We start from the raw sequence: 26807 nt of genomic DNA on the forward strand, positions 1-26807 counted from the left end.
CCAAGGAACCCCATAGTAGGGAGAGTGTACAGCTACAACTATGGGGACATTCACACAGGCAAACACCTGTTAATCTAGGAAACAAGTCTAAGTAAAAGTCCAATCTTCAACCATCATAGTGGGCATACCCCCTAAAGGGGCCTTTAGGGACATGATTTTCCCATAGGGAATCACAGTTTTAGACCTGTAAAGCACCCTGCCCGTGACATTACCGCCAAGTGCCCTTGTGAGCACTGTCCACAGGATCCAGTGTTGACCAGCATCATTACGGACCATGCACAATGTTCCCTTGTAGTGGGGTTGGAGAGGCGCCCCCTTCTTGGCCCCAGGGTCATAGGTGACCAATCCGCATAAAATCTTTCTCCACGAGGTATGTATGAAAACAGGCAGCAAATCCATATACGTCTCTCTAAAGACTTCAAAATATGCCTTACAGGCACAGCCGAGAACAATAGCAAAAAACTGAGGCTGTGCTGTGAGGGGTTATGCCTGGGCAGAGAACCCCACTTTTTTTTTTTTTATTGTCCAGTGTCCATTAACCACTTGCTTACTGGGCACTTAAACCCCCCTCAGTCCCAGACCAATTTTCAGCTTTCAGCGCTGATGCACTTTGAGTGACAATTACGTGGGCATACAACACTGTACCCAAATGAAATTTTTATCATTTTTTTCCCACAAATAGAGCTTTCTTTTGGTGGTATTTAGTTACAGCTCGGAGTTTTATTTTTTGCTAAACAAACAAACAAAAAAAAAAAAATCATGTTTTAATAGTTTGTTATAAAATTTTGCAAACGGGTCATTTTTCTCCTTCATTGAAGTGCGCTGATTAGGCGGCACTGATAGGCTGCATTGGTGGGCACTGATGGGCTGCATTGGTGGGCACTGATGGGCTGCATTGGTGGGCACTGATAGGCTGCACCGGTGGGCACTGATAGGCATAGTTAAGGCGGCACTAATAGGCACAGATAAGGCGGCACCGATGGGCACAGATAAGGCGGCACTGATGGGCAAAGATGGGCACAGATAAGATGGCACGGATGGGTGGCACGGATAAGTGGCACTGATAGGTACCACAGATAGATGGGACTGATGGGCACTGATAGGTGGCACTGATAGGTGGCTCTGATAGGTGGCACTGCTGGGCACTGATGGGCGGCACTGCTGGGCACTGATGGGCGGCACTGGGGTGCAGCACCTTTGAGCAGATTGGGTGGCACTCTGGGTGGCACTGTGGGGTGGCACTGTGGGTGGCACTGTGGGCACTGACGGGGGCACTTACTTTTGCTTTTATTTAATTTCAGGATGGCACTGCGGGAGGCAGGTGGGCACAGGCAGGTGGCAGGTGGTCCCTTGTATTGATGGCCATGATCGGGACTGATGTCCCGATCACGGCCGCCGGTGATCGGCTCTTTTTTTCTCTCCTCGCGCTGTCAGCGCGAGGAGGAATAATAGCCGATTACCGGCTCCGTTCTATCACATGATCAGCTGTCATTGGCTGACAGCTGATCACGTGATAAGGGGTCGGGATCGACCCCTTACACGGATCGGTGATCAGGCGAGTCTCACGGACTCGCCGATCACAGAGCGCGCCCCTCAGGGGGCGCGCAGGCCGCTCGTAACCGGGACTACGTCAATAGACGTAGTCCCGAAAATGTAGGTCCGCGCTAATGCCGTCATTTGGCAATAGCGCGGATCTGAAGTGGTTAACCGGTAGGTGGCAGTATAACCCAAATAGTCATGAATATGCAGAGACCATGTGCCCTGTGATGTACAATTAAGAAAACATAGCTTGATTTATCCCTTACAATACTGTACAGTTCCAGCTCTAGCAGTGAATGATATTGGGTTGTGACCTCTTCTATTTCCAAAACATCTTGTATTCTGTAGAAATTTAGTCTTATAGTAGTGTACAAGACTATAGATCAAAAGGAGTGCAATTTGTTTTGTACTCCTTTAACCTGTTATCACCAGAGAGTGGGCTGAAGTCCGCTATCTACTGACATCACTGCTGTCAGTCCAGGCACCGCATCATCACGACCACAAAGTCGGGATCCACCTGGTGCCTGGACCAACACCCGGCTCAGCCTCTCAGGGAGCCACTGAGAGGCTGAGCCAGCTGTCCCCGCTCCCTCCATAGCCCAACGCTCCAATGAGCGAGGGGGGGAAGCAGAGCAGAGACTGACAGTCTACGTCAGTGATGGCGAACCTTGGCACCCCAGATGTTTTGGCACTACATTTCCCATGATGCTCATGCACTCTGCAGTGTAGGTGAGCATCATGGGAAATGTAGTTCCAAAACATCTGGGGTGCCAAGGTTCGCCATCACTGGTCTACGTCTTTCTGCTCGGGAGATGCTGAAAACCAAGTGATAGGTTCTCAGTGCAGAGGCGTCAGAGGACTGATGCTGCATCCGAGGCATTATTCCAAAAAAAAAAAACACCCAAAAAACCAAACACCTTTACTGCTCTTTTAATGAAACCAAGAGTTTTACCTAGCAAAGGGGCATCCAGCACACTGAGAGGAAATAGATTTTTACACAGGTTTCATCTTTAAATGGGATACGGCCAGCCATACATGCACAATACTTATACAGTTTACACTTTCTAAATGCTTTATTTCCCCCTTCTCAAATTAGTAAGTGGTAATGGATTAAAGTCTTTGAGCAGGACAGGAATAAGTGGAATGTCAAATCATGAGTGGTATTATCAGATATACAAGAAGAATGAGTTACAATCATATTTATTAAGCAAATGTAACACCAACAAGACACATATGAAAAATGTTTTTTAGAAAAACTTGGAAGAAAAGTTTCAACTTTGTTGTGTAGTGAAAATAGACTCCGAGACAGTGTTTTAAGAAAGCATGATGAATACAAATCCGCAGATTTTATTCCTGATCATATTAGGATATTTTATACCAAAAAAGTTTGACATTGTAAACATTTATAAAACAAACTCTAACAGTGTTTGCTGTGAATTATTTTCTCACAGAGAAACTTTAACATCCAACAAAAAGGTTAGTTTTTGTGAAAAATTAACAGTGGATGTTAATGGATCATTATGTAGGTGCGTTGTCATTGGAACACACTCTCTCTCTGTTTTTTCTTCTAGCCAAAGCTTCCTGTTTTTTCCGCTCAATTTCTTCCATTGAGCACTTCTTACTTCTGTCTTCTGAGACAAAGACTAAAACAGAAACAGGAGTACACATTTTAAACACCAATGGCCTCAATAGGTTGAAAACATAAAATATAAAAACAAAGCAAAAGCTACTAGTACAGTGCATCCGGAAAGTATTCAGAGCTTCAAAAAAAAAAAAAAAATAATAAATAAAATCGCATGTATAAGAATTCACAGCCTTTGCCAGGACACTCAAAATTGAGCTCAGTTGCATCCTGTTTCCATTGATCATCCTTGTGATGTTTCTACAACTTCATTGGAGTCCATCTGTGATACATTCAGATGATTGGACATGATTTGGAAAGACACACCTGTCTATATAAAGGTCCCACAGTTAACTGTGCATGTCAGAGCACAAACCATGAAGTCCAAGGAATTGTCTGTAGACCTCCGAGACAGAAATGTATGGCAGCACAGATCTGGGGAAGGGTACAGAAAATTTTCTGCAGCATTGAAGGTCCCAACAAGCACAGTGGCCTCCATTTGTAAGTAGAAGTTTGGAACAATCAGGACTCTTCCTAGAGCGGCCCGACCGGCCAAACTGTCAGTAACCATCAGGTTCTTGGTGACCTCCCTGAGCCCCAGTGGTTCTCTATGGAGAGAGGAGAACCTTCCAGAAGAACCATCTCTGCAGCACTTCACCAATCAAGCCTGTATGGTAGAGTGGCCAGATGAAAGCCCCTCTTCAGTAAAAGGCAGATGACAGCCCACCTGGAGTTTGCCAAAAAGGTATCTGAAGGACCGACTACGAGAAACAAAATTCTCTGGTCTGGTGAAACAAAAAGGTGGAACTCTTTGGCCTGAATGGCAAGCGCTGTGTCTTGGAGGAAACCAGGCACTGCTCAACACCTGACCAATATCGTCCCTACAGTGAAGCATGGTGGTGGCAGCATGCAACTGCTGGGAAGTTTTTCAGCAGCAGCAACTGGGAGACTAGTCAGGATCGAGGGGAAAAATGCAGCATTGTACAGAGACATTCTTGATGAAAACCTGCTCCAGAGAGTTCTGAACCTCGGACTCCGGCGAAGGTTCATCTTTCAACAGGATGACAACCCTAAGCACACAGTCAAGATAACAAAGGCGTGGCTATGAGACAACTCTGCATGTCCTTGAGTGGCCCAGCCAGAGCCCAGACTTGAACCCGTTTGAACATCTCTGGAGAGATCTGAAAATGGCTGTGCACCGACACTTCCCATTCAACCTGATGGAGCTTGAGAGGCCCTGCAATAAAGAATGGGAGAAACTGCCCAAATATAGGTGTACCAAGCTTGTAGCATCATACTAACAAAGCCTTGAGGCTGTAATTGGTGCCAAAGGGTACTTCAAAGTATTGAGCAAAGGCTGTGAATTCTTATGTACAGGATTCTTTTCCTTTTATATATAAATTAGCAAGGATTACAAAAAAATTCTCACGTTGTCAGTATGGGGTATGGTTTGTAGAAATTTGAAGAAAATAATAAATTTAATCCATTTTGGAATAGGACAACAAAATGTGGAAAAAGTGAAGCTCTGAGAACACTTTCTGGATGAACTGTAGATATAAAGTGAACTCATATAGGAGTACCTACAGCAGTTCTCAATCACTTCCGCTAGGGTCATGTTGGTGATTCTGAACAGGCAAAGTCAGATTGGGCTTGCCTGTTCCCTCATTTCCCCACATTCTTACGGGCCAGTTATGGCAGGTTGCCAGCTTGTCTAATAGCCAAGTGTGTGAGATGGACATAGGCAGGTAGACGGTCACTACCAGGAAGTGCTGGATGGTTAGTATTTAGCTTTAGCGGAAGAGAAGAGAACGACAGCTGCTGAAAGTGTGCCTAGCTGGCTGCACTTTATATTTATCAGTTGGTTTTTTTACAGTCACTGTAAAATCATATTGAAATTATCTACTAATAGAATCCTAGAATAAAAATACTGTTTCACAAAAACGAAAAAAAAAAAATTCTGATCAGACAGCCAACAAACTACCTTCTAAAGTGTAAGGCCCAGAAACTCCTCAGTCAGCAGTACTTTGCAAATATTTCAACAATCATCATTGCAAAGTCCTACCTAGTGCCATTTCTTTTGAATTTCACACATTGAAACTCTTACTTCCCACTTCCTGAATGGGATGGCCTTGTGGTATTAGTTAAATGACCAGTCCCAGCATTGTCATAAGAGAATAAATATCAGGGGATAAACACGAAGCCAATCAAAGGAGGTGAAATTACATTTCCAGGCGAATTCTGCTACACTCCAATTATGCCAGAATATGATCAATTCACTACAGAATTCATGGCCATAGGTGGGTTTAAATCTGACCAGTTCTGTATCTGACCTATACAGTAGCAATGACAGCAACAATACAAGCAGGGTATACACCAGACTTCTATGTGCCAGAACAATCTTGCAGCTTGGAGTTCATATGCGTCTTCAAAGAACTGTAGCAAGGCCTTATTTACACTGGACGTGTAGCCCCCCGCCCCCCGATGCATGAATCTCCGGTGTTTAGGAGAGGGTGGAAGGTAAAAGCCTGGCTATCTGCTTCCTGTTAAACTCTATAAGAGGTTGACACGTGCTACAGCTGGATGGGGCCCCGAGTGGCACTTACATTTAGTGCAGTAGGTCGGAGGGATGCCCAGAACGCAAGCAGTCTGTATTCTGGGCATTTAGGCCCCCGGACGCATATTGTATTAGCCAATTCAATACCAGGCACTTTCCCCCCTTTCAGGACAATTTTCAGCTTTGTGCTGTTGCATTTTGAATGACAATTGCACGGTCATGCAACATTGCACCCAAACTAAATTTTTATAATTTCCTTCCTACAAATAGAGCTTTCTTTTGGTGGTATTTGATCACCACTGGGGTTATTTTTTGCTAACCAAAAAAAAGAGAAAAAAAAAGTTTGTTTTGGTTATAAAATTTTGATTTCTCCTTCACTAACAGGCACTGATAAGTAGAATCGATGGCCACTGATATGCAGCAGTGATGGGCACAAATAGGCAGCAGTGATGGGCACTGACAGGCAGCAATGATTGGTACTGACAAGTGGCATTGATGGGCAGCACTGATGAGGTACTAACAGGTGTTACTGCTGGGCACTGTCTGGCAGCTGATGGGCACTTATTGGCAGTTGTCGTGGCACATCTGATGGGGCTGTGCTGATAATCAATGTGATTATTATCAGCAAAGACCCCCCTCTGACAGAGAGAGCCACTGATAGGCTCTCCTTGTCAGCGTGAACCAAAGAATGCAGTTTACCAGCACTACCTGGTTCACACAATGATCAGCTGTGACTGGTCATAGTTGATCCCATGGTAAGAAGGCTCCATCAGAGGCCCCATACCACGATCGGAGATGCGGTGTGTAAGACTGATACACAGCACCTCAGATTGCCACCCTGCACACCAGCATGGTATCCTGCTGGACATCATATGACACCCAGTCAGTATAACAGAACCACCGCCTGGCCATCATTCTGCTATAGGACAGGCGGGAAGTGGTTGAACTAAAGCACTTAAGTACTGCTTGATGCACCATCTAATCACATCGGTCAGCCTTTCCAGGTTTAACAGGCTGCTGGCAGCAGGACTGGATGGTGTGCCTGTACTTTTCAGTAGCACCTAAATGCCAGAGCATAATGCTCTAGGGCTAAATGACTAGAGTGCAGGAGCACTAACAGTAATTCACATACCTTTTGATGTTTGTATCATCGATTCTGAAAGATGCCGTTTTAATGTCAACTGCTGATTAGAAAGCACTTGCGACTGCAAACAGGGATTTCTGTTACTATCAACATAACTTTGAAGCCTTTTAGAAGTGCTCTCATTTCCAGGAAGAAAGTTATTTGTGTGGACAGACAGTGCTTGAGAAGGCTTAGTTCTTGTGAAAGAGTACTTTGAAGGTGCTTGGGAAGTTCTTGCATTGGTTGTGGTGGACTGTTGATTATTTACACTTTGTGAGTGAGGCTCATGATAGTTTTTGGAGTCCACCACAGAAGGCATAGAGTTTGACCTACTGAATGTTGCAGAAACCTGGTTTGTCCTTTGGAAGGAACCATTTTGAAAAGAAGTTAAACAGTTTCCACTCACAGATGCAGGAGAAACACCTTTGGCAGTTATTTTATTATTAGAACTTAACGCGCACTCACTGGATTTATTTGAAGCATAAGAACAGTTTGTGGTAACATGGGCTTCAGCTTTATAATTTGTGACAACACTCTTGGTGGAAATGTTAGAGCTTGAACTAGAGAACGGAGCATTTCCCTCAGATGCTTGAACTTGAGTTAACTTTTCCACATCATCGCAGACCTGATACAATAGGTCATCATCGTCATTCTCTTCCCATAGACTGTCAGATTCACAGAACATATCTAAGACCTCATCAGAAAACTTGGGGTCATCCCATTCATCAGAGTAACCAGACTCCTTGCTTTTAGAGCCAGCATGAATGTTTTGTACAGCTTGGATACCCTTTGTGTGTAGTTCATCCTTTTCTTTTCTAGAGCTTAAGGGCTTTGATGAAAAAGTGTACGTTTTGGATACTCCAAAGTTAGAAGAAGGATTTGTTGAAGCTTTTAGGGCAGAGGTGTTTTGTTTTGTAACCTGGGCCTGTGATGACCCTAGAGAATGTGCACTGATAATTGTCCTGTCTCTTGTACTTTCATCTGCTCTCCTCACATTTGAAGTTTCAGTTCTTTTTAAGTCAGAGGTTTTCATTTTACTCCCCTCACCGTTGTTTACTTTTTGGGGTACAAATTTAAAAGTATTTGGCTTATTAGAGGTAATGACCTTAGCTGTGTAGCCAGTACTTTCTTTCCCTCTTACAGTATCTGAATTAGCACCCTTTGGCGTTTTCGAAAATAAATTACTTTTTGGAGTAGCAATCAACTCAGGATTTTGAGTAATCTGCATCACAAAAGAATCGTCTTCAAGAATGTCATCTCCCCATTCATCTTCAAAGTCATCCTGGCTATTTGATGCTGAATGATCCATATCTGAGGACTGGATGGGTTCCTTTCCATTAGACATAGCTTGCTTGGAATTTTTTTCACACTGCAGCATATCTGAATGTTCTTCTGAAACGAAAGAGAAAAGATCTGAACTTTTATTGCTTTCAGGTGGAACTGTATTTTTTGTCAGTAGCTGATCTTTCCCTGTATCGGAAACCAACTCCTGAATACTGCTTGTGGAAACATGTGACAGAGTTTGGCTTAACCGTCCGCTGTATTTCTGTGTAGAACAATCAAATAAATCATTAAGTTCTTCTTCAGCCTCCTGGTCCACAGGCTTCTGACTGCTCGATTCAGCTGCTACTCCTGAGCTTTGGCTAACAGATTTCAATGCTAGAGATACTTCATCTTCTTCAGGGATGTACTCCAGGGACATGCAATCGTCATCCTCATGGGCATTGCCAACATTAGCAGCTTTGAGTTCTTTTTCTATTAAGTCATTATTCTGGTCTTTATGTTCAACCAAATTCCTGTCTAACTGCTTTGCCAATTCCATCAGCTCTTCTTCGGTTTTCAGAATTCTAGATCTGTAACAGTAAACACCAAAATGGCAAAGTAAGCCCCACAATTTAAGCTCTTTGGTAAAATTAAAACACAGCCACACACAATTAATCTACCACAAACCAAAACAAGTATATCAATAAAATGCATGAACAAAGTTACTCGTTTTCAGTGAAAGAGCAAAAGATATAGCTTGCGAAGGTTATTTGTTAAAAATATAAAAATAAATGTACTGCCCAATGCCACCTCCAGATTAGTAAATGAGGCCTGTCTATACCATTAAAGAACAAAATGTGGAGCATAGCTATTTTACAGGAAGACTTCTATAACTATCAGTGTATAGCTTTGCATCTAACATTTGACACTCCCCAGTGGCCAGAACTCTCAAATACTCCAGTGTAATTTTCAGCATTCCCATAGCCCTACTTGTGCTTAGGATTAGTAAATGGCGATGAAGGCTGTATTGTGTGTAGAATGTTATGTGTTCCCTCTATCTGGTTGTGTTGGGTAATTCTTGGGGCTCTGATGGCAGATCATTGCCCTAAGGGTGTTGGGAAAGAAAGTGGTCATCGGTCACCTCGTTTCACCGCCCCTTTGTTGGATTTGCCAACCGTCCCACCTCATGCATTGCACACACCAAGAACACTAACCCCTCCTTATCTCCACCACTCACAAAAGACTCAAAGTTTTGGTGAACCAACACCGTGAAGGACTCCGTCTACAGGTACTCTTATAACCATTCAAATAAGATGCATGCATTACCCTTGTACAAACCTTTGGCCTCCCAAGAGTTCTGTCCCATTCATACAAATTTAATAAGGGGCTAATGTCTCTATACATCAAGCCAAGACAGTGGGCTCTATTTAAAGGGAGGAGAAACCCTCTCTCCCAGGCCTACAAGACACTCGATACAGTGATACGCTCACACTCGAATGCAGCCTCCCAAATTGATTACCTTACTCAATTACCCCACATATAATCTCTAAGCAAAGGTTTTTCTTTGCTGTAGGGACAGTTATTGAAATGCCTACATGAGCCTTTCAGAACTTCACAAACTAAGATAGTATTTATGAGGGATGGAGGAGTATCTTGAAATAGGAATTGTCATTTCCTATCTGTGATTGCTGACATTTTTTCTGGGAAAAAAAAAAACAAAACAGGATTTTTTGTTACTCACCGTAAAATCCCTTTCTTTGAGTTCACTGACAGACTCTTCCTTATGCTTGACTGTAGGGTTATAGTACCACATTCAGGAGTGGGACACTAGGCAGAAAAAAGAAAGAACACAGCACCACCTATGGTCAATCCTAACTGGTAGTCAACACCTCCCCCCCCTCTCCCTGCTATAGGCAGTTTGTCACAATCAGTACAAGGAAAAACCTGGGTGCTGCGTCTGTCAATGAACTCAAAGAAACGCATTTTATGGTAAAAAAAATAAAAATTATAATGATATATCACATTTTATGTTATGGTAATTGGTGGACACAGCTTTTCCTTATTCTTAACTGTAGGGACATCCCAAAGCAGTGCTTCACTGAGGGGTGGGCAACCAGAGAAAGACATGCAAAAAACACCCAACACCCCCAGAAGAGGAACAAGAAACCTTAACTTCTGAAACCAAGTAAGATGTGCACAGACGATCAGCTAGCCGCCTGGCAAACTTGCGACACAGCTGCCCGATGCCAAAAGGCCTCAAAAAGGCACCAATCACCCTGGTGGAGTGCACCCGAAGGGGGAAGGGAGAAGCTCGACCCTTAATAGCCGCCTGCCTGATCCATCATGGAATATGGCAGAGTAAGTTGCCTCAATTTGGGCCGTCCGTAATCACAAAAAGAGAATCCGACCTCAGAAAGAGGCCATAGCAGACAGATACTCACAAACAGCCTGAACCACAACCTCTAAGGAATGCGAAGGGCTCAGACACAGGGAAGGAAGGACAAAGTACTCAGTCAGTTGAAAATCGGATACCACCTATGGAAAAAAGAAGGGATGTGGACAGAGAACCATCACACCCCTGTGTAAAAGCAAAATAAGGAAACCTACAGGACAAGGCTGGCAGCTCCAACACGTGTGGAAAGAGCAACAAAAAAAAATAATAAAATTAAAAAAAGCCACCACCTGGGAGAGAGTCACCAAGGGAAAATACCTAACAGGCTTGAAGAGGGGCTTCAGAAACCCTGACAGAACGAGGTGCAGGTCCCACTGCAGCAACGGAAATGGCTCTAGAGCTACACATCAAACCTTTTGAATAAAAAGGTATGGTCAAGGAGTATGCAGCCAGGGGATGTTGGAGGAAACCGCAAGGGCCGAACTCTTGACCTTATGGGACACAGGCAAGCTCTTGATCAACACTATTAGAAATAGGGCAAAATTTCTGACTCTGCAAAGGCACGTCGATGAAATGTCCGGGGTGTCAACAGTTTTGATGAAAAACATCTAGGTGCAGAGACCAATCTCCTTGATCCAGCATTTTGACAGCTGAGGTAATCTGACTGACAGTTTTCTACACATGAAATGGAAACAGCGGAGGGAGAGCCAGGATGTAAATATCTACCCACCGAAGCATGTGTGAGTCCCACCCTGGTGCTAGGTATAGGCCACCGCTGTTGTGTTGACTGACTGGATCTGGACTGGGTGCCTGCAAAGCAGCAGACTCTTCCAGCATCCAACAGCCCTGGACCAACCAAGGACCACTGTCCCACCCTCACCTCCAGCCAGGCAGTCTGACATCTGTTGGGACAACTGTCTAATGGAGAAGAAATCATTTCCTGGCTTGAAGCAATGGAGATACCAGTTGAAGGAGGCCCTGAAAGATTGTCCCACGTTTATCTGGTAGTCAAAGGGCCCAGGGGCAGGCGACGATTCTGTCCTTTCTGTCCATGGGTACCTGAAAGGAAGGAGACTCCTCCACTGGTATTAATTTAAGCCTGTGAAACCTAGAGGGAGGGTCCATGACATGAGCAGAGGTCCTCTGCTCCAGAAGGGCCTCCTCAAAAGGAGACATAATGGAAAATGCTTGAGGACTACAAAGGATGCTCCAGATGTACCCACTCTGATCAGGAGTGTCAAAACAAGCTTGGGAAGGAAAACCCTTGGCAGCACGAGTAAGGAGAAAAACAGCTTTCGAAGGCTCAGAAAAGAGGCCACATACAATTGATCCTCAGCAGGAAAATTGCTCAGACATGGCATGAAGGGTAAATACATAGGCCCCCAGTTGGCAGACACGAAGCAGATGCACAGTGTAGCAGACATATCCACTACCGCCCAGGTACCCCACAACAGTGGAGATACACCAGGACACACTTGCAGCACAGACAGAGCCACACTGCCCTCACTGGAGTATTGTGCAAAGGAAAGTGGCAGGGATCACCCATAACATCCTCATCATGTTCTGGCCACCACCAATGTCGGAGCCTGCCAGGTCATAAGGAACCCTGCACCATTGGTAAGGCAGATCCACACTGCATCTTAAGGTGGACAATGGGCAGGAAGTCAACAGACAGCAAACACCTCCACTGCTCTGCCAACACAGAGGAAGTAAGCAGGACAACACAACTCTGTCCCAACTAGGAGGCAAAGCATGGGCAGCAGAAAGGCAAATGCCCTCAAGCAAAATGGCGGATGCAGCCTTTCAAAGGAATACAGACCTACATATCCACCACCAGCCCAGAGACACAGGATGGGAGGAAGGGACATCAGCAAAGGATGAATGCCCTAATGCATAATGACAGGCACAGCTACGTGCTCCAGTAGGCCGCAAGCTGCGCTCTAAATCTGTGAGTCGTTCAACCATGTGGTGTGCATACCTGCATGAGGCCTGACACAAGCCATTGGCACAGGAGCATACAGAGCAACCCCTGCTCATAGCAGTAGAGGCATAAGGTAATCCCAACGGAGCAGAAGACATGGACTATACATCCCTACAACCTCAGGACCCACATACAACCCTGAAAGGGGAAGGGAGGCCCACCTAGATAAAAGCCGACCCCCGGGCAAGATGGTCATCGTACCACAGTGGAGGCTGCCAGACACCACATAACCAGACAGGAACCAAAGAAAGGAGGGAAGGGGTTGCACAGCATGTCAACCAAAGAGACACTGTACAGTACCAATGGGAGGAGCAGCAACAGTTCAAAGGCAGCCTGCCACTGCACCCGAAGATGGACTGTCACAACAGACTCTGTACTTAGCTGGTGGTTTGTGTGTACTTGCTAGCCAAGCTGGGGTGATCAATGGATCCAGATTATTCAGCCTGTCACGAAGCCCAGCTGTTGATTGAAGATCTTTACGGGGGGAGAATGTGGAGTGACACTATAACCCCACAGTCAAGAATAAGGAAGAGATGTATCCGTCAATGAATGTAAGAGAAAAAGATTACATTTAAAAAAAAAAAAAAAAAAAAAAAAGACTTACCTATGCATTTTAGTTCTAGTTCGGGTTACTACTGGAGTACATGGAATAGCATCATCTCCTATCCAGACACCAAAGTAAGCTGCATCAGAATCTGTGGCTTTTTTTTCCTGGAAGAGATATTTTTCATATTAGACATTTCATTTCCTGAAAACCATCTGGGGCAGGGGCATAGTAATTAACAGATGCTAAATGACCTCCAGCCGCACATTATACGCCACCATGTTAAAAAAAAAAAAAAAAAAAAAAAAACAAGAGAGAACACGGCAAGAGTGGTCTTCCTGCTCTTCAGTAACTGTCTGCCCATACGAGAGGTATGGGTAGACCGATGTACTGATATATACATAGGGCTGGCATAAACATAGGCATTTTTTTTCCCCCAAAAGGTGAACTTACCTGTTCTGTGCAGAGGTTTTGCATAAAGCAGCCCCAATCCTCCCTTCCCCGATCCCCCAGCGGCACTCCTGGCCCCCCCCTCATGTCAAGTGCGCCCCCCCCCCCCCGAGGAAGCAGCTTGCAATGGGGCCACCTGAGCAGGCATGATCCCGAGCCGAGGCTTTGGGTGTCCATTCAGACACAGATCCGTGGCTCGGCCCGTCCCCTCTCTCTTATTGGCTCACTGGTTGATTGACAGCAGCAGGAGCCACTGGTTCTCTCAGCCAATGAGAAGGGAGATTCCCCATAGAACTGAGACACTCAAACTTTCAGCCTTTAGAACCACTTAAGCTTTGGTATGCAACTATCAGAGAAGGAAGTAATCAATAGGGTAATATAAGAGAAAAAGAAAAAAAAAAAAAGAAAGAAGAATAGTTCACAGTGCTTGTCAATAAGCTATTAAAAAAAAAAAAAAAAAAAAAAATTACTTTCATGAAAGAAATATGTAGGCTACCATTTCTGACCTGTCTCCATAAAATGCTAACCCAAAGCATGTATAAAAATGATGCAGAATTCAGAGCCTGGTTCCCTGCCGGGCATGCACGAGTCAGTGTGCACGTCCTTACTGATCCCTGCTGTCTTTTGGGATCTGTGTGTCTTCCAGAAGACAGCGAGGGGGACAGAGGAAGGGCTGGACATGGCGTAGATTGCCGTGGAGCCTGCGGATGATCTATGCCTGGAAATGGGAGCAAATACCTGGATTAGACAGGAATCTGCTCCTCCCTGAAAGGTGGCAAATGTGACAACAGGGGGGGGGGGGGGGGGACAGACTGAGGAACTTTCAGCTGAGAATCCCCTGTGCGTATGCGCTGCTGCAGTCAGCGGCGCATTGCGAGGGTAATATCTCCTAAACTGTACAGGTTTAGGAGATTTTTTTTTTTTACCTACAGGTAAGCCTTATTATAGGCTTACCTGTAGGTAAAACTTATAAAAAAAAAAAAAAAAGGACTATACAACTGCTTTAAGGAAAATGTTTGGATGTTACAAATTACATTTACTGTATTACCTTTGGTGCAATTCTGTTAACAATATCAGAAATCTCAACAGTACATTTGCTTGCAGTCTTTTTCTTTCCATTGTCTGGGGAAAAAAATACAGAAGAATATCATCAGTAAATGAGAAGTCCAGATGTCTAGACTAAGGTTAAGAGGGAGTAAAGGTGTAAATTATACTTAGGTTTGTGATCTAAACCACCAGAATCTGCATATTCTAAAATGCCTGTACAGAAAGCATTTTCTTTTGTATTTTTGCTACCTTATTTTTCTGTGCTGCAGGGTAGCATGCATTGGAGCATGGACAGGGCTCTACCCCTGGGATGTGGCGGAGACTTTCAGTACATATGTGTGCACACACGTAGTCAGGGGCTCTGCAATGTTTCAGAGAACGACTTGGGTGTTGATAGGAAGCCGGTGACTGCTAACATCCTAGCATCCCACAAGCCATGTGCAGGAAGCAGTCAATATTATGCACAGAGCCAACTCTGTGCACAGAGAGTTGGTCTTAAAGTAAGTTCACCTTTGGGAACATGTTATGTGCTCCATCCGTTATTAGGGTACAACATGTTCCCGCTCCTGCAGTTCACCCTACACCCGCTGTCACAATTTGAGAACAATGTAGCCGTGCGGGACTCCCCATCACATGGCTGCATCATTCATTCACACAATGATTGCCTACAAGTACCATCAGCTGACAACTTGTAGGTCTCAATGTACCACGAGGGAGCTAGTGAGCGCACTGGTAGTCAATTGAGCTTCCTAGACTAAAGTAACTGCCTGCCCATAGCAGAGATATGGGCAGATAGCTACACTGGCAGTCTGCACAAGCCTGACATTTCACCTGCAGGTGCCTTGCTTAACAGGCTTCTAAGAGAAAAACATGTGCATTTATTTTTTTATGGTGAATTTATCCTTTAACCAATGCCGCTTTATCAGTAAATCCTTTAGAATCTGTTGCAGACAGATATTCTAAAAGTGGCAGTAGCAAGAACTATGAGAATCCGGTGCGCACATTAGTACTGGTACCGAAGCTGGTGCACAACTTTCATGAATTAAATGCAGAACATGCTAAAAGGTGCCATATCATAAAAAAGTTTCCTTATTGAATTTTCTGCAACTCAGAAGACATCACGATTAGTCCAATAACCTATATTTAACCACCTCAGAGTTTCCTGCCTATTCACAAACTCTATGCACAGCAGTGTTAGCAAAATAAGTTATTCTTTGAAAAACAATATACAGAGTATTAAAAGAAAAAATGATTAACACAGTGTTACCTAGTTTAAAACAAGTCGGTGAATTGGGATCCCAAAATATTTCATGATGTTGCTCTGCATCTCTGGATGGAGAATTAAAGTCCCATTGTTTGCACTTAGACAGCAACTGTGGCGTCCTCTTATTGGTGCAGTTTTCTATTTTAAAGAATCAAAAAGAATAAAAAATGAGTGCAGAAAAGAAACACAAATTGCAGGACAAAGCAACACGTTCACATTAATAACCTTAAACCCATCAGCATATACTTACCTTTGCTTGGCACCTACACCACTCCAATCAGCTCTCAGGGGCAGAAGCCATCCTGTGTATTCACCAAGTTACAGTCACAGATCATGCAGGGATGTGGTCTCTCTCCATGTAACAATGCTGTAACTGAGTGCATCGCATACTCCTAATACTCAGAAGTACTGGATGTGCCGAATGGACTGGTGGAGGAGTGAAGGAAATAGGAGTATATGCTGCTGGGGGAAAGGAAGGCAGCACTGCATGGGTAAAGCAAAGCATTGTTTTAAAAATCTTATCACCAGGAAACGTTAATTTTATTTTATTTAAAGTTGCATGAAAAGACTTAATTTGACTTAATTTTAACTTGACCTGCTGTCTTCACCACCATTCTCCTTTGTATTTATAAATACAGCTGCTTGAAGAATTTTCAACATCCAACACAAGAGCATCAGATGCCTGGTACCGATCTGTGCTTTGGGGTTCCTCCCACTAACCTCATCACTGCAGAACACAATGGTGACATGGGGGCCAGCTTAAAGAACAGAGTGCAGCATAAGATAGGAATCCAACACAACCATAAGTGCTGGAAGCTGAAGATTCTACCACAGCAATATCACGTAAATATAAAGGCGAATGGTGGCACGGACAGCACACAAGTATTAGGACTTACGGTATTCTCAGGCAGCATGTTATTTATTTGTGTTAGCTGGAAGACAAAAGACTCTGGCCATGAAAGAACTAATTGAGCTGCCAGTTACACCTTGCACTCATGTTAACCTTCTAACTTAAAGCAGAACTCCAGGAAGAAATAAATGTTGGAAACACCACACATTAAATAGGTTACCGCTAATGATGACTTCAAACAGCTTTATTTATGGCAGATAATACACGCAGCATGATTTATTCACTGTTTGAGAGCAAGAACACTTAAGCTGACCATAGACGGTTCGAATCTTGGAGGGTTCAGCAGGGACAGGCTGAAATTCGAACTACAAGAGCAGGCTGATTGTACCCAATCCATTGATCAACTTGGGTACAACTAGCATGTCGCTTTTTTTAGGATGTGATTATTGCCAGTGGCTATATGGGAAATTCCCCCATCAACACTGACTGTGGTGATGGGGGAATGTAGCGATTCCCTTTTCTGCAACCCATGGCTGCAAGAAAGAAAATCGTGTCATTTATGGCCTGCTTTAGTCACAGTGATGGAAGAACAGTGCTGTGTGTAGTATCCACCATAAATTAAGCTTTTATTTGTACAGTAAACAGTAGCAATCCAGGTATAGGATAGTCTTCACTAGAGGTAACTTGTGGCACTTCCAAACGTCACTGTCCAGTACCAATTATTTAAAAAAATCCTAATTTCCACACTTGTAGCAGGTCTGTCACTCAAAGAACTAAAACCAGGCAAGCAGATCAGCATTTCCATATGTATGCCAAGGGCAGTTTACATATTTCTCCCTTGACACGTTTCTTTTTACCATAAAGTAAAGATCATCTGCCAATGTCAGCTGGACCAGACAAAAATCTTGCAGTTATGGGTGCAAGTGGGCAGCACCTACCAATGGATCTCAAGGGTGAAGTAAATGTTAGATGGGTTTGACAACCTTGTCAATTGCTAAGGAAGGGTGTACTTGTGTACATCTCTACCCCCCTCCCCCCCACCCATAACCAAATGCGGCCCAGAACTGTGCAGCCAATGCTTGGTGATGACATCTCCTGACATTTGATATAATTTCGAGTTAAACAGAAACATTTTTTTAATAGAGGTTTATATATCAGACTAAGAGGGACAACTGAAGAATGGAAGACAGAGGGATCTGGTTCCAAGGACAACTGAGAGCTATGGGTAACGTCTACCTTGGCTCTCAGTGAGGGGGGTGTGTGTGTAAGACCAGCATAAAAGCTCAATATGTACAATACAATCAGACTGTACAATCTCCTTTAGATTTACCAAAACCGCGTTATATGGTTTTGGTCAGTTAATTTTTATGTTAAGCGCATGTCAAACCAAAAACATTTTTGTTCAGCTTTGAACTGAATAGAGAAGAATTAAAACACCTGTAAGGTTCTTGCTGCTATCTGAGGCCCCATTACAATTTACACTCACTTCCTGTCCAGCCGACAACCATTTCACCAGACAAAGTGAGTAAAACTCTGCAACAGGAACACAGACACAAATAAAAACGTATGGGAGATGTAGGCTTCCCCTACTTTACTAAAGAAAAGCATTTTTATTTGTGCTGCTTTTGAAAAGTTATCCTCACTTCATGTCTGATAAAATGTTATCAGCTAAACAGGAAGGGAGGTTCAATTTCTCTAATGGAAACCCAGATAGCAGTAAAAACATGTATAAATGTAACTGTGGTACACCCCAGCTGCAGATGATTGGTCCAGTACAATGATAGCTTCCTGGTAAGCTCGGACTAAGATCTAAACATGCCTGAGCTCATCACTACAGATCTCCTGTATGCTGAGGCCCAAGGGCCATGTCACAGGAGTGAGCCTGTCACTGGATACAACCTGCTGGCAACAGGATCACTCAAGCCCCATATACACTATCAGTTTTTCCTTTAGGTTTACCAAAACCAAGTAGTGCAAGAGCCTGCCTGATTGCAAACACATTGAAACTCCTAAGGTTTGACCTCGTATTACATGATTTTGGTAAATCTGAAGGAAAAACGCAGCAGAAAAACTGATAGTGTGTATGGGGCTTAAGACTGCATATCGGTTGCTATAGAGTTACTCCTTTGCTATCCAGGTAGGCAAAATGACACTCATTAGCAGAGGGTATGGACCTGGTAAGGGAACAATTTCATAGTTAAGTGGACAGCTCTCATGGGTCATTCATCTTGGTCCCAAACAGGTTGCAAACCACAATAAAAAAAAAAATCTGTAAGGCCCCTTTCACACGGACGATTCATTCAGGTCCACCTGTCAGTTTTTCAGGCGGACCTGAACGGATGCTCCATAGAGGTCTATGGAGCGGCGAATGTCAGCGGTGACGTGTCCACTGACATCCGAGCCGATCCGAAAAAGTGTAACGGAGGAAAAAGCTATTTTTCCATCCGTCATCGGATGACGACGGACACGGTGGTCCATCGCCACCCGATCTCCCATAGGGGAGAGCGGCGCTGTGACAGCTCTGTCCCTTCGCAGTGTGCAGAGACAGGCCTGTCCTCTGCCTGCTCAGCGGTGAACGCTCCGGCGATCCCAGCTGAGCAACCGGATATCCACGGGGCAGATCAGCACTGATCCGCCCCATGTGAAAGGACCCTAAGACTAAGGCATAATGCGCTAGTATGCATCTCATACTAGCGCATTATGAAATGCTTCCTTAGAACGAAGCCCTCCAGCGGTGCCTGTACACCGCTGAGATGGCCGACATCTTCCCCGGTGTTTCTCCCGGGTTTGGCTGCAGCTCTGCGAGTGGCCAGAGCGACGATGATGCCACTTCCAAGCATACGTGCAGGTCACCGCACAGAGCTCTGAAGAAATGGCACGGACAGTCGTTCCTTCAGAGCGCATGCGCCGATGACGTAGTTGGTGGTGCATACCGTAAATATCTCCTAAACGGTGCATGTTTAGGAGATATTTACAGTACCTATAGGCAAGCCTTATGGGATTCAATGCGTTTCCAGAACCACAGAAATGTATAATCCAGCGATGTGCTCAGAAAGAGAAGTCCCCTCCCACGGGCTTCTCTTCCCAGGACTAGCATTTCAACTGTGGGTACCAAGTTGTGACAGAATGCTGCTTCACAGCTGGCTCCCCACTACACATGCAGGAGTCACACTGTGCCTCCTAAATGGTACAGCAGTCTTCTGGAACCTGTGACGTGCCCCAGAGGACTGCAGGGAGGGGGAAAGGGAAACTTCTGCTTGGATCGCCAAGCGATCCAAGTGGGAATGGGTACCTGTCAAAACCAGATACCCACTCCCCTTCCCAAAAAAAAAAAAACATGCCAAATGTGACAGGGGAGGAGTATTTAAAGCGGACTTCCACTTTTATTTCAGTTTATTAAAAGCCAGCAGCTACAAAATGTATAGCTGCTGACTTTTAATAAACAGTCACTCACCTGTCCCACATTCCAGCGATGTGGCCGTCCGGAGCCTCACTCCTCTCCTCTACCTCTCTGCGGCACCGTCAAAGCAACTGTGGCCACCTGGCCGTGACAGCTTGTGACTTCACGGCGGGGGGTGCACTGCACATGTGCGAGTCGTGCTGTGCTCTCCTACTGGCCTGGCAATCTTCTTGGACCTGTGACGTGTCCCAGAAGATTGCAGAGAGGGAGGGGCCACCTAGGGGGAGGAGCCGTCACCTAGGTGGCCAGAAGACAGAAGAAAGCGGGACAGGAAGTCCATGTAAAAACCAGGTACCCCCCCCCCCCCCAAAAAAAGAAAATTACATGCCAACTGTGGCATGTCAGGAGACAGGGAGTGCTTAAAGCGGAAGTTCTACTTTTGGGTGGAACTCGGCTTTAAAGCTAAATTTCCCCTTTTGGGTGGAATTCGGCTTTAATTTAAAGTCCAGAATAAATTTCTATTCTGACCAATTAAATGAACATCCAAGAGATTGACAGGTTTACAAATGTCTTTGCTGCCAGGAGAAAGCCCTGGTTCACACCGAATGTGGCTTTGAAAAAAATCACACGATTTCAAAGCTGCATGTCAGTGTGACTTCAGGTGCGACTTGTCTGACATCTGTATTGAACGTATGACATTTATGCACAGATGTCTATGCAAGTCACACCTAAAATCGCCAAAAATAGCGCAGGAACTGTTTCAAATTTAGTGAGACACCGCAAAGTTGGCATCGCACAGATTTGAAACGTTTCCAATGCTGACAATAGTGTGCGACATGACATGTGATTTGGACCCAACAAATCACATGACAAGTCCCGTTGATGTGAGCGGGGGCAAAAGGTGTTTAGTAGAGCTGAGCAAACACCCTGTATGTATGGTGTGTCACGTTTTGCTTTTTGACGGAAAATCTTCGGAACGCCGTCCTCAGCGATGAAGCGACATGCAGAAATGCGTATTTCTCAGCCCAATACAGCGTTCCTGTTGGGGGGGGGGGGGAGTTGGGACCATTCCCAGGATCATTACACCGCTCTGAGAGATCCTCCCCCATTTCCAGGTGTCGCTCCATCGCCGCTGATGACTTCCAAAGGCATTTCGGTCAGGAAGGGGTGCAATGCAGGGAGGATTTCTGTGCAATTCCCTGTGATCCTATGCTTGTACATCTGTTGTAGCCACACAATCCCCAGTGCTGTCTGTAGGCCTCCCAGCACCACACATTGTACATAGAATGTGCACAGGCCGCCATTACCCTCCTCGTTCTCCCTCCTGGAGGTGACAGGGGTGGAGGCCGGGCTGGACAGGCTGGTAGCGGCGGCAGCAGCAGCTTTCCGGGCCCGGCTCAGTCTCTTGCTCCTGCCGCCGCCCGGCTCTTTTCTCTCTTGCTCCTCCTCACACGTCCGCCGGGCCTTCTCGGCGACCTGCCTCCTCCGGCTCGCCATGGCACCCCCAGACACACGGTTTACCGGTAATACGGTAACACGGCCCAAGCCAGCGACAATATCCCAGCCCGTTACTACAGCGCCGCCATTTTTCTGTAAGCAGTGCGCTGATTGGTGGAGGAAGCGGGCGGAAGTGGCTCTGGCTGGAAGCAGAAAGGGCAAAGCGTGTCACGTCATCATGCAGCGTGCAGTACGCGGCTGGTTTGAGTACGTGTGGCGTGCGCTTTGGTCGGTGCCATCATAGAACAGAAGTGTGTGCACCCTGTAAAGTAGACCTGTTCAATAAAATGTCATAGGAGCTTCATATATCAATGTCATAGCTCCCAACTGTCCCTGATCTGGAGCAATGTCCCTAGGATCTTCTTCCCCTCTCATTTTGGTTTGATCCTTATATAGTTGTACATAAAATGCACTTTTTATCATTCAAAATGCATACCTCCCAACTGTCCCTGATTTGGAGCAATGTCCCTCTGTCCCTCATTCCTCCTCATTTTGGTCTGATCTATATAGTTTTATATAAAACACACTTTTTATCTTTCAAAAAGTGTTTCCCAGTGCTAAACCTTTCATTAAAATTCTAAATTGCTGCATTTGTACATTTTAAAAGCCAATATAAAGGAATAGTAGTGGTAAAAATAGGATTTTTGTACTCACCGTAAAATCCTTTACTCTGTAATTCACCGACTGACACAGCTCCTCTCTTTAGACCATTGGGTTGTTACGGCACCTTTAGGAGAGGACTAGGCATGACATGTTAACACGTAATATAAAAAACAGAACTTTCTAGTTCCGCCCGAGGGGCGGTCCCTTAGGTAACAATCCCTCAGCCTGCCTTGCAGCTTCAGTATGTCAACAAGCAGTATAACTTACAGAAAAATAGGAGGGGCGAGTGCTGTGTCAGTAGGTGAATTACACAGAAAAGGTGAGTACAAAAAATCCTATTTTCTCTTATGTTCACCGACTGACACAGCTCCTCTCTTTAGACCAGTGTTTCTCAAATCCAGTCCTCAGGCCCCCCCAACAGGTCACGTTTTCAGGATTTCCCTGAAACGGCTGTGGTAATTGCTAAGGCAGTGAAACTGATCAAATCACCTGTGAAAAATAATGGAAAACCTGAAAACATGACCTGTTGGGGGGGCCTGAGGACTGGATTTGAGAAACACTGCTTTAGACCATTGGGACATCCCCAAGCAGTGCCAAAACGAGGGGTGGAAAAACAGCATAAAACCTCACCCACCATGACATGTGGGAACTAGTACATAGTTGCCAACTGTCCCGAATTTCCCGGGACATTCCCGGGATTAGGACATTTGTCCCGAATTAATTTTGTCCCCGGAAATGTCCCGGGAAATTCGGTTTGTCCCAGGAAATTGAATTTCCAGTTTTTTTGCCAATGTCTCCACCGGCCGCCATTTTTAAGAAGACCAGAAGTTGGTCTACAATAGAGTACCTGTGGCGCCGCCCACCCCCGCTGCCAGTGTGTGTGTGTAAAGTGCAGTGGGCGGCGCCACAGTTAAATGTCTCCGCGCGGCAACGGCGGCATGTCAGGGGCCAGTCTGTCACTGTGGATGTCGGGGCGGGGGCCAGTCGGATGTCGGGGGCCAGTGGTATGATAATGTCGGGGGCCAGTCTGTCACTGTGTGGATGTCGGGGGCCAGTAGTATGATAATGTCGGGGGCCAGTCTGTGAATGTGGGGGCCAGTGGTATGTCGGGGGCCAGTCTGTGGATGTCGGGGGTCAGTCTGTGGATGTGGGGGCCAGTCTGTGGATGTCGGGGGCCAGTGGTATGTCGGGGGCCAGTCTGTGGATGTGGGGCCAGTTTGTGGATGTGGGGGCTAGTCTGTGGATGTCGGGGGCCAGTGATATGTCGGGGGCCAGTCTGTGGATGTCGGGCGCCAGTCTGTGGATGTGGGGGCCAGTCTGTGGATGTCGGGGGCCAGTGGTATGTTGGGAGCCAGTCTGTGGATGTCGGGGGCCAGTCTGTGGATGTCGGGGGCCAGTCTGTGGATGTGGGGGGCCAGTGGTATGTCGGGGCCAGTCTGTGGATGTTGGGGGCCAGTCTGTGGATGTTTAGAGCCAGTGGTATGTCGGGGTCCAATCTGTGGATGTCGGGGGCCAGTCAGATGTGGGGGCCGGTCTGTGGAGTATGTGGGGGCAGGTCTGTTGATGTGGGGGGGGCGGTCTGTGGATGTCAGAGGGGCACCAGATGTAAGGAGGGGCTCCACTGATGGACACAGATGTGAGGAAGGTACCTCTGATGGGGCACCTGATGTAAGGACAGATGCCGCTTGGGACACCTGATGGCATCTGGTGGCAGGCAACGTGGCTAGTGACACGCTCATGGCTCCCACTGATTCTGCATTATGGTGTGTTGAATGATTTCATTTCATATTACAATGTAATAATAGAAATAATGCGCTTTAATCATCCTGACACCATAACAATCATGGCGCTGGGATGATTGAAGCGCCAACACCAGGTATTTGGAGTATCTTTATCTGCTGATTGTTAAACTCTGGAAACCACATATTACGATTGTGGTGTAGGATCGGGGGGCTGCTGTCCCTCCTTTCCCTCTCCCCCCCTCCTTTCCCTCTCCATCCCCCTCCTTTCCCTTGCCATCCCGCATTCATCTCAGACTCTAACCACACCCTTTGAGCCACGCCCCACGTAAGCCACGCCCCATGTAAGCCATGCCCACTATTTAACGTAAACCACTCCCATATTTCGCCACGGCGCACTTCGTTGCTGGTTCGAATCCCAACCATGAAACTGCCTGCCTGGAGTTTGCATGTTCTCCCTGTGCCTGTGTGGGTTTCCTCCGGGTACTCCGGTTTCCTCCCACACTCCAAAGACATGCAGGTAGGTTAATTGGCTTCTGTCCAAAATTGGCCCTAGTATATGAAGGGGGACCTTGCATTGTGGGCTCCTTGAGGGTAGGGACCGATGTGAGTGTGCAATGTACAGGGATAGGGACAATTGTAGACACTCACTCAGGTTGAACTGGATGGACTGGTGTCTTTATTCAACCTTACTAACTATGTAACTATGTAAATGCAACAGTGAATTTACTTAAAAGTACTACATTTTTACCAAAAAATTTGGAAAAAATGTATGTGCAATTGCAATTATACAGCCGCCTGCAAAACTTTGCGGCCAAAACAGGCCGATGCACTGACACCTACCTTGTAGAATTTTGTAAAAGCGTGAACAGACGACCAAGTCGACGCTTTGCACACTTGAGCGACAGACGCTTGATGTCCGAAGGCCCAAGACGTTCCGATTGCCCTTGTGGAGTCGGCCGTGACTGGAAAAGGGGGGCATATGCCCCTTCAAGTCGTAGGCCTGTACTACAATCTGTCTGATCAACCTGGAAATGGTGGCCGACGAGACCACCATGCCTTTTTTCGGACCAGCCACCGAAAAAAACAAGGAGTCTGACTTCCGAAAGGGAGCCGTAGTAGACAAATACACCCTCAGGGCCCCGGACCACACCCAGGGAGTGAAGGGCCACCTCCTTAGGATGTGTCGGCTTCGGACACAGAGATGGTAACGCAATGTCTTCATTGATGTGGAACGCCGAAACCACCTTCGGCAGAAAAGAAGGTTGCGGACGCAACACCGCCTTATCCTTATGAATAACCAGATAGGGTGACTTGCAAGACAAGGCCACCAGTTCCGAAACCCTCCTGGCCTAAATAATGGCCACTAGAAAGACCACTTTCTGGGAAAGAGTCAACAGAGGGATCTCTCTGATATTTTCAAATGGCGGTTTTTGAAGTGCCAATAACACCAGGTTCAGATCCCATGGGGGTAACGGTGGATGCATCGGAGGAACTACATGTCGGACTCCTTGAACAAAAGTGCTCACTAGAGAGTGGGACGCCAGGGGTCACTAAAAAAAGACAGCCAAAGCTGATATTTGTCCTTTAATGGTGCTTAAAGCCAATTTCTGGTCTACTCCTTGCTGTAGAAACAGCAGGATCCTGGACATAGAAAGGGAGCGCGGACGTCATCTTTTCTCCTCACACATGGAGATGTAGGCCTTCCAGGTACGATGATAGATCTCTGGGGAGAAGATTTCCGTGCTCTCAGCATAGTTGGGATCACCGAGTCCGAAAGACCCCGGTTCCACAAAACCAGTGATGGTAAAGCAGGATGGAGAATCGGACTTGAATCCCCTCGACCTCCACTCTGCGGAGCAGACGTGGTAACAGTTTCAGCGGAGGAAAGGCATAGATCAGCTGGTACTGATCCCACTGAGCCACCAGTGCGTCTGATGCATCTGCCCACGTATCTCTTGTCCTGGACACGAATCTCGGCACCTTCCGATTGAGACAAGAGGCCAGAAGATCCACGTCTGTTGTGCCCCATCGCAGGCACAGTACCCTGAACACCTCCGGATGCAACACCCATTCTCCTGGGTCCAGCATCTGGTGACTTAGATCACCGCCTGCCAGTTCTCCACTCCCGAGATGTAAATGGGCGACAGGGCCGGTATATATCGCTCTGCCCGCTGAAGGATGTGAGCGACCTCCGGTGGCTGAGCTTCTTGTTCCTCCTTTGTGATTGACGTATGCCACTGCCGTGGCATTGTCTGACTGGATCCTGATCGGACGCCCTCAAAGTCTTATAGACCATATGGAGAGGCATAGCCTGATTCCTCTCAGCTCGAGTAGTTTGATCGGCAACTTGGATTCCTCCACTGACCAGAGGCCCTGGGTCGACTGAACTCCCATTACTCCACCCCAGCTGGTTAGGCTGGCGTCTGTTGTGATCACTGTCCATTTCAGAGGTAGGAACGACTTCCCGGACCGAAGTGCAGGGGACCTCAGCCACCAGAGCAGGGAATCCCTGACTCACTGGCTCACCTGAATCTGCCGATCCAGGGAAAACAGAGATTTGTCCCATTTTGTCAAAATCTCCTTCTGCAGGACTCTGGTGTGAAACTGGGCATACAAGACTGCCTCGAAGGAGGCCACCATGAGTCCCAGGACTCGCATACAGAAGTGTAGTGACGACCACCTGCGGTTCATCAACAGTTTTACCGCAGCTCTGAGAGTCTGCAGCTTGTCTGAAGGAAGAAACACTTTCGCTTCCACAGAGTCCAGCAGTAAGCCTAGGTACTCCAAACTCTGAGTCGGTACGATCACCAACTTTTTTAGGTTCAACAGCCACCCAAATTCCTGCAGGATCTGCATGCTTTAACTCTGAGGCGGAAGATGCTCTCAGGAGGAGATCGTCTAGGTAACCCACGATCACGATCCCGCGTTGCCTCAGCA

General features: G+C 46.2%; 1 protein-coding gene across 1 annotated transcript; it reads right to left on the bottom strand.

Moving 5' to 3' along the window:
* Positions 1 to 2453: 2453 nt before the first annotated feature.
* Positions 2454 to 21655, bottom strand: ETAA1 (ETAA1 activator of ATR kinase). Its single transcript, XM_077485950.1, has 6 exons — positions 21336 to 21655; positions 15782 to 15916; positions 14516 to 14589; positions 13078 to 13184; positions 6847 to 8690; positions 2454 to 3182 (listed from the first exon to the last, which is right to left on the bottom strand). The coding sequence occupies exons 1-6, from the start codon at positions 21523 to 21525 to the stop codon at positions 3058 to 3060; spliced, it is 2475 nt and encodes an 824-aa protein (XP_077342076.1). The 5' UTR covers positions 21526 to 21655; the 3' UTR covers positions 2454 to 3057.
* Positions 21656 to 26807: the final 5152 nt, after the last annotated feature.

Source organism: Lithobates pipiens, unplaced genomic scaffold (assembly GCF_037356315.1).
Source record: "Lithobates pipiens isolate NorthernLeopardFrog02 unplaced genomic scaffold, aLitPip1_a1.2 Scaffold_18, whole genome shotgun sequence".
NCBI classification, from domain to species: Eukaryota; Metazoa; Chordata; class Amphibia; order Anura; family Ranidae; genus Lithobates; species Lithobates pipiens.

Bases quoted from the DNA above. Each gene is read 5' to 3' on its own strand.
- ETAA1 (XM_077485950.1), bottom strand. From the start codon at position 21,525: ATGGCGAGCCGGAGGAGGCAGGTCGCCGAGAAGGCCCGGCGGACGTGT. The intron at 8,691-13,077 runs GTAAGTCTTTTT...TTACTGTTACAG, and splicing joins ACTAGAACTAAAATGCATAG to ATCTAGAATTCTGAAAACCG. The intron at 3,183-6,846 runs GTATGTGAATTA...TTTCTGTTTTAG, and splicing joins GATGATACAAACATCAAAAG to TCTTTGTCTCAGAAGACAGA.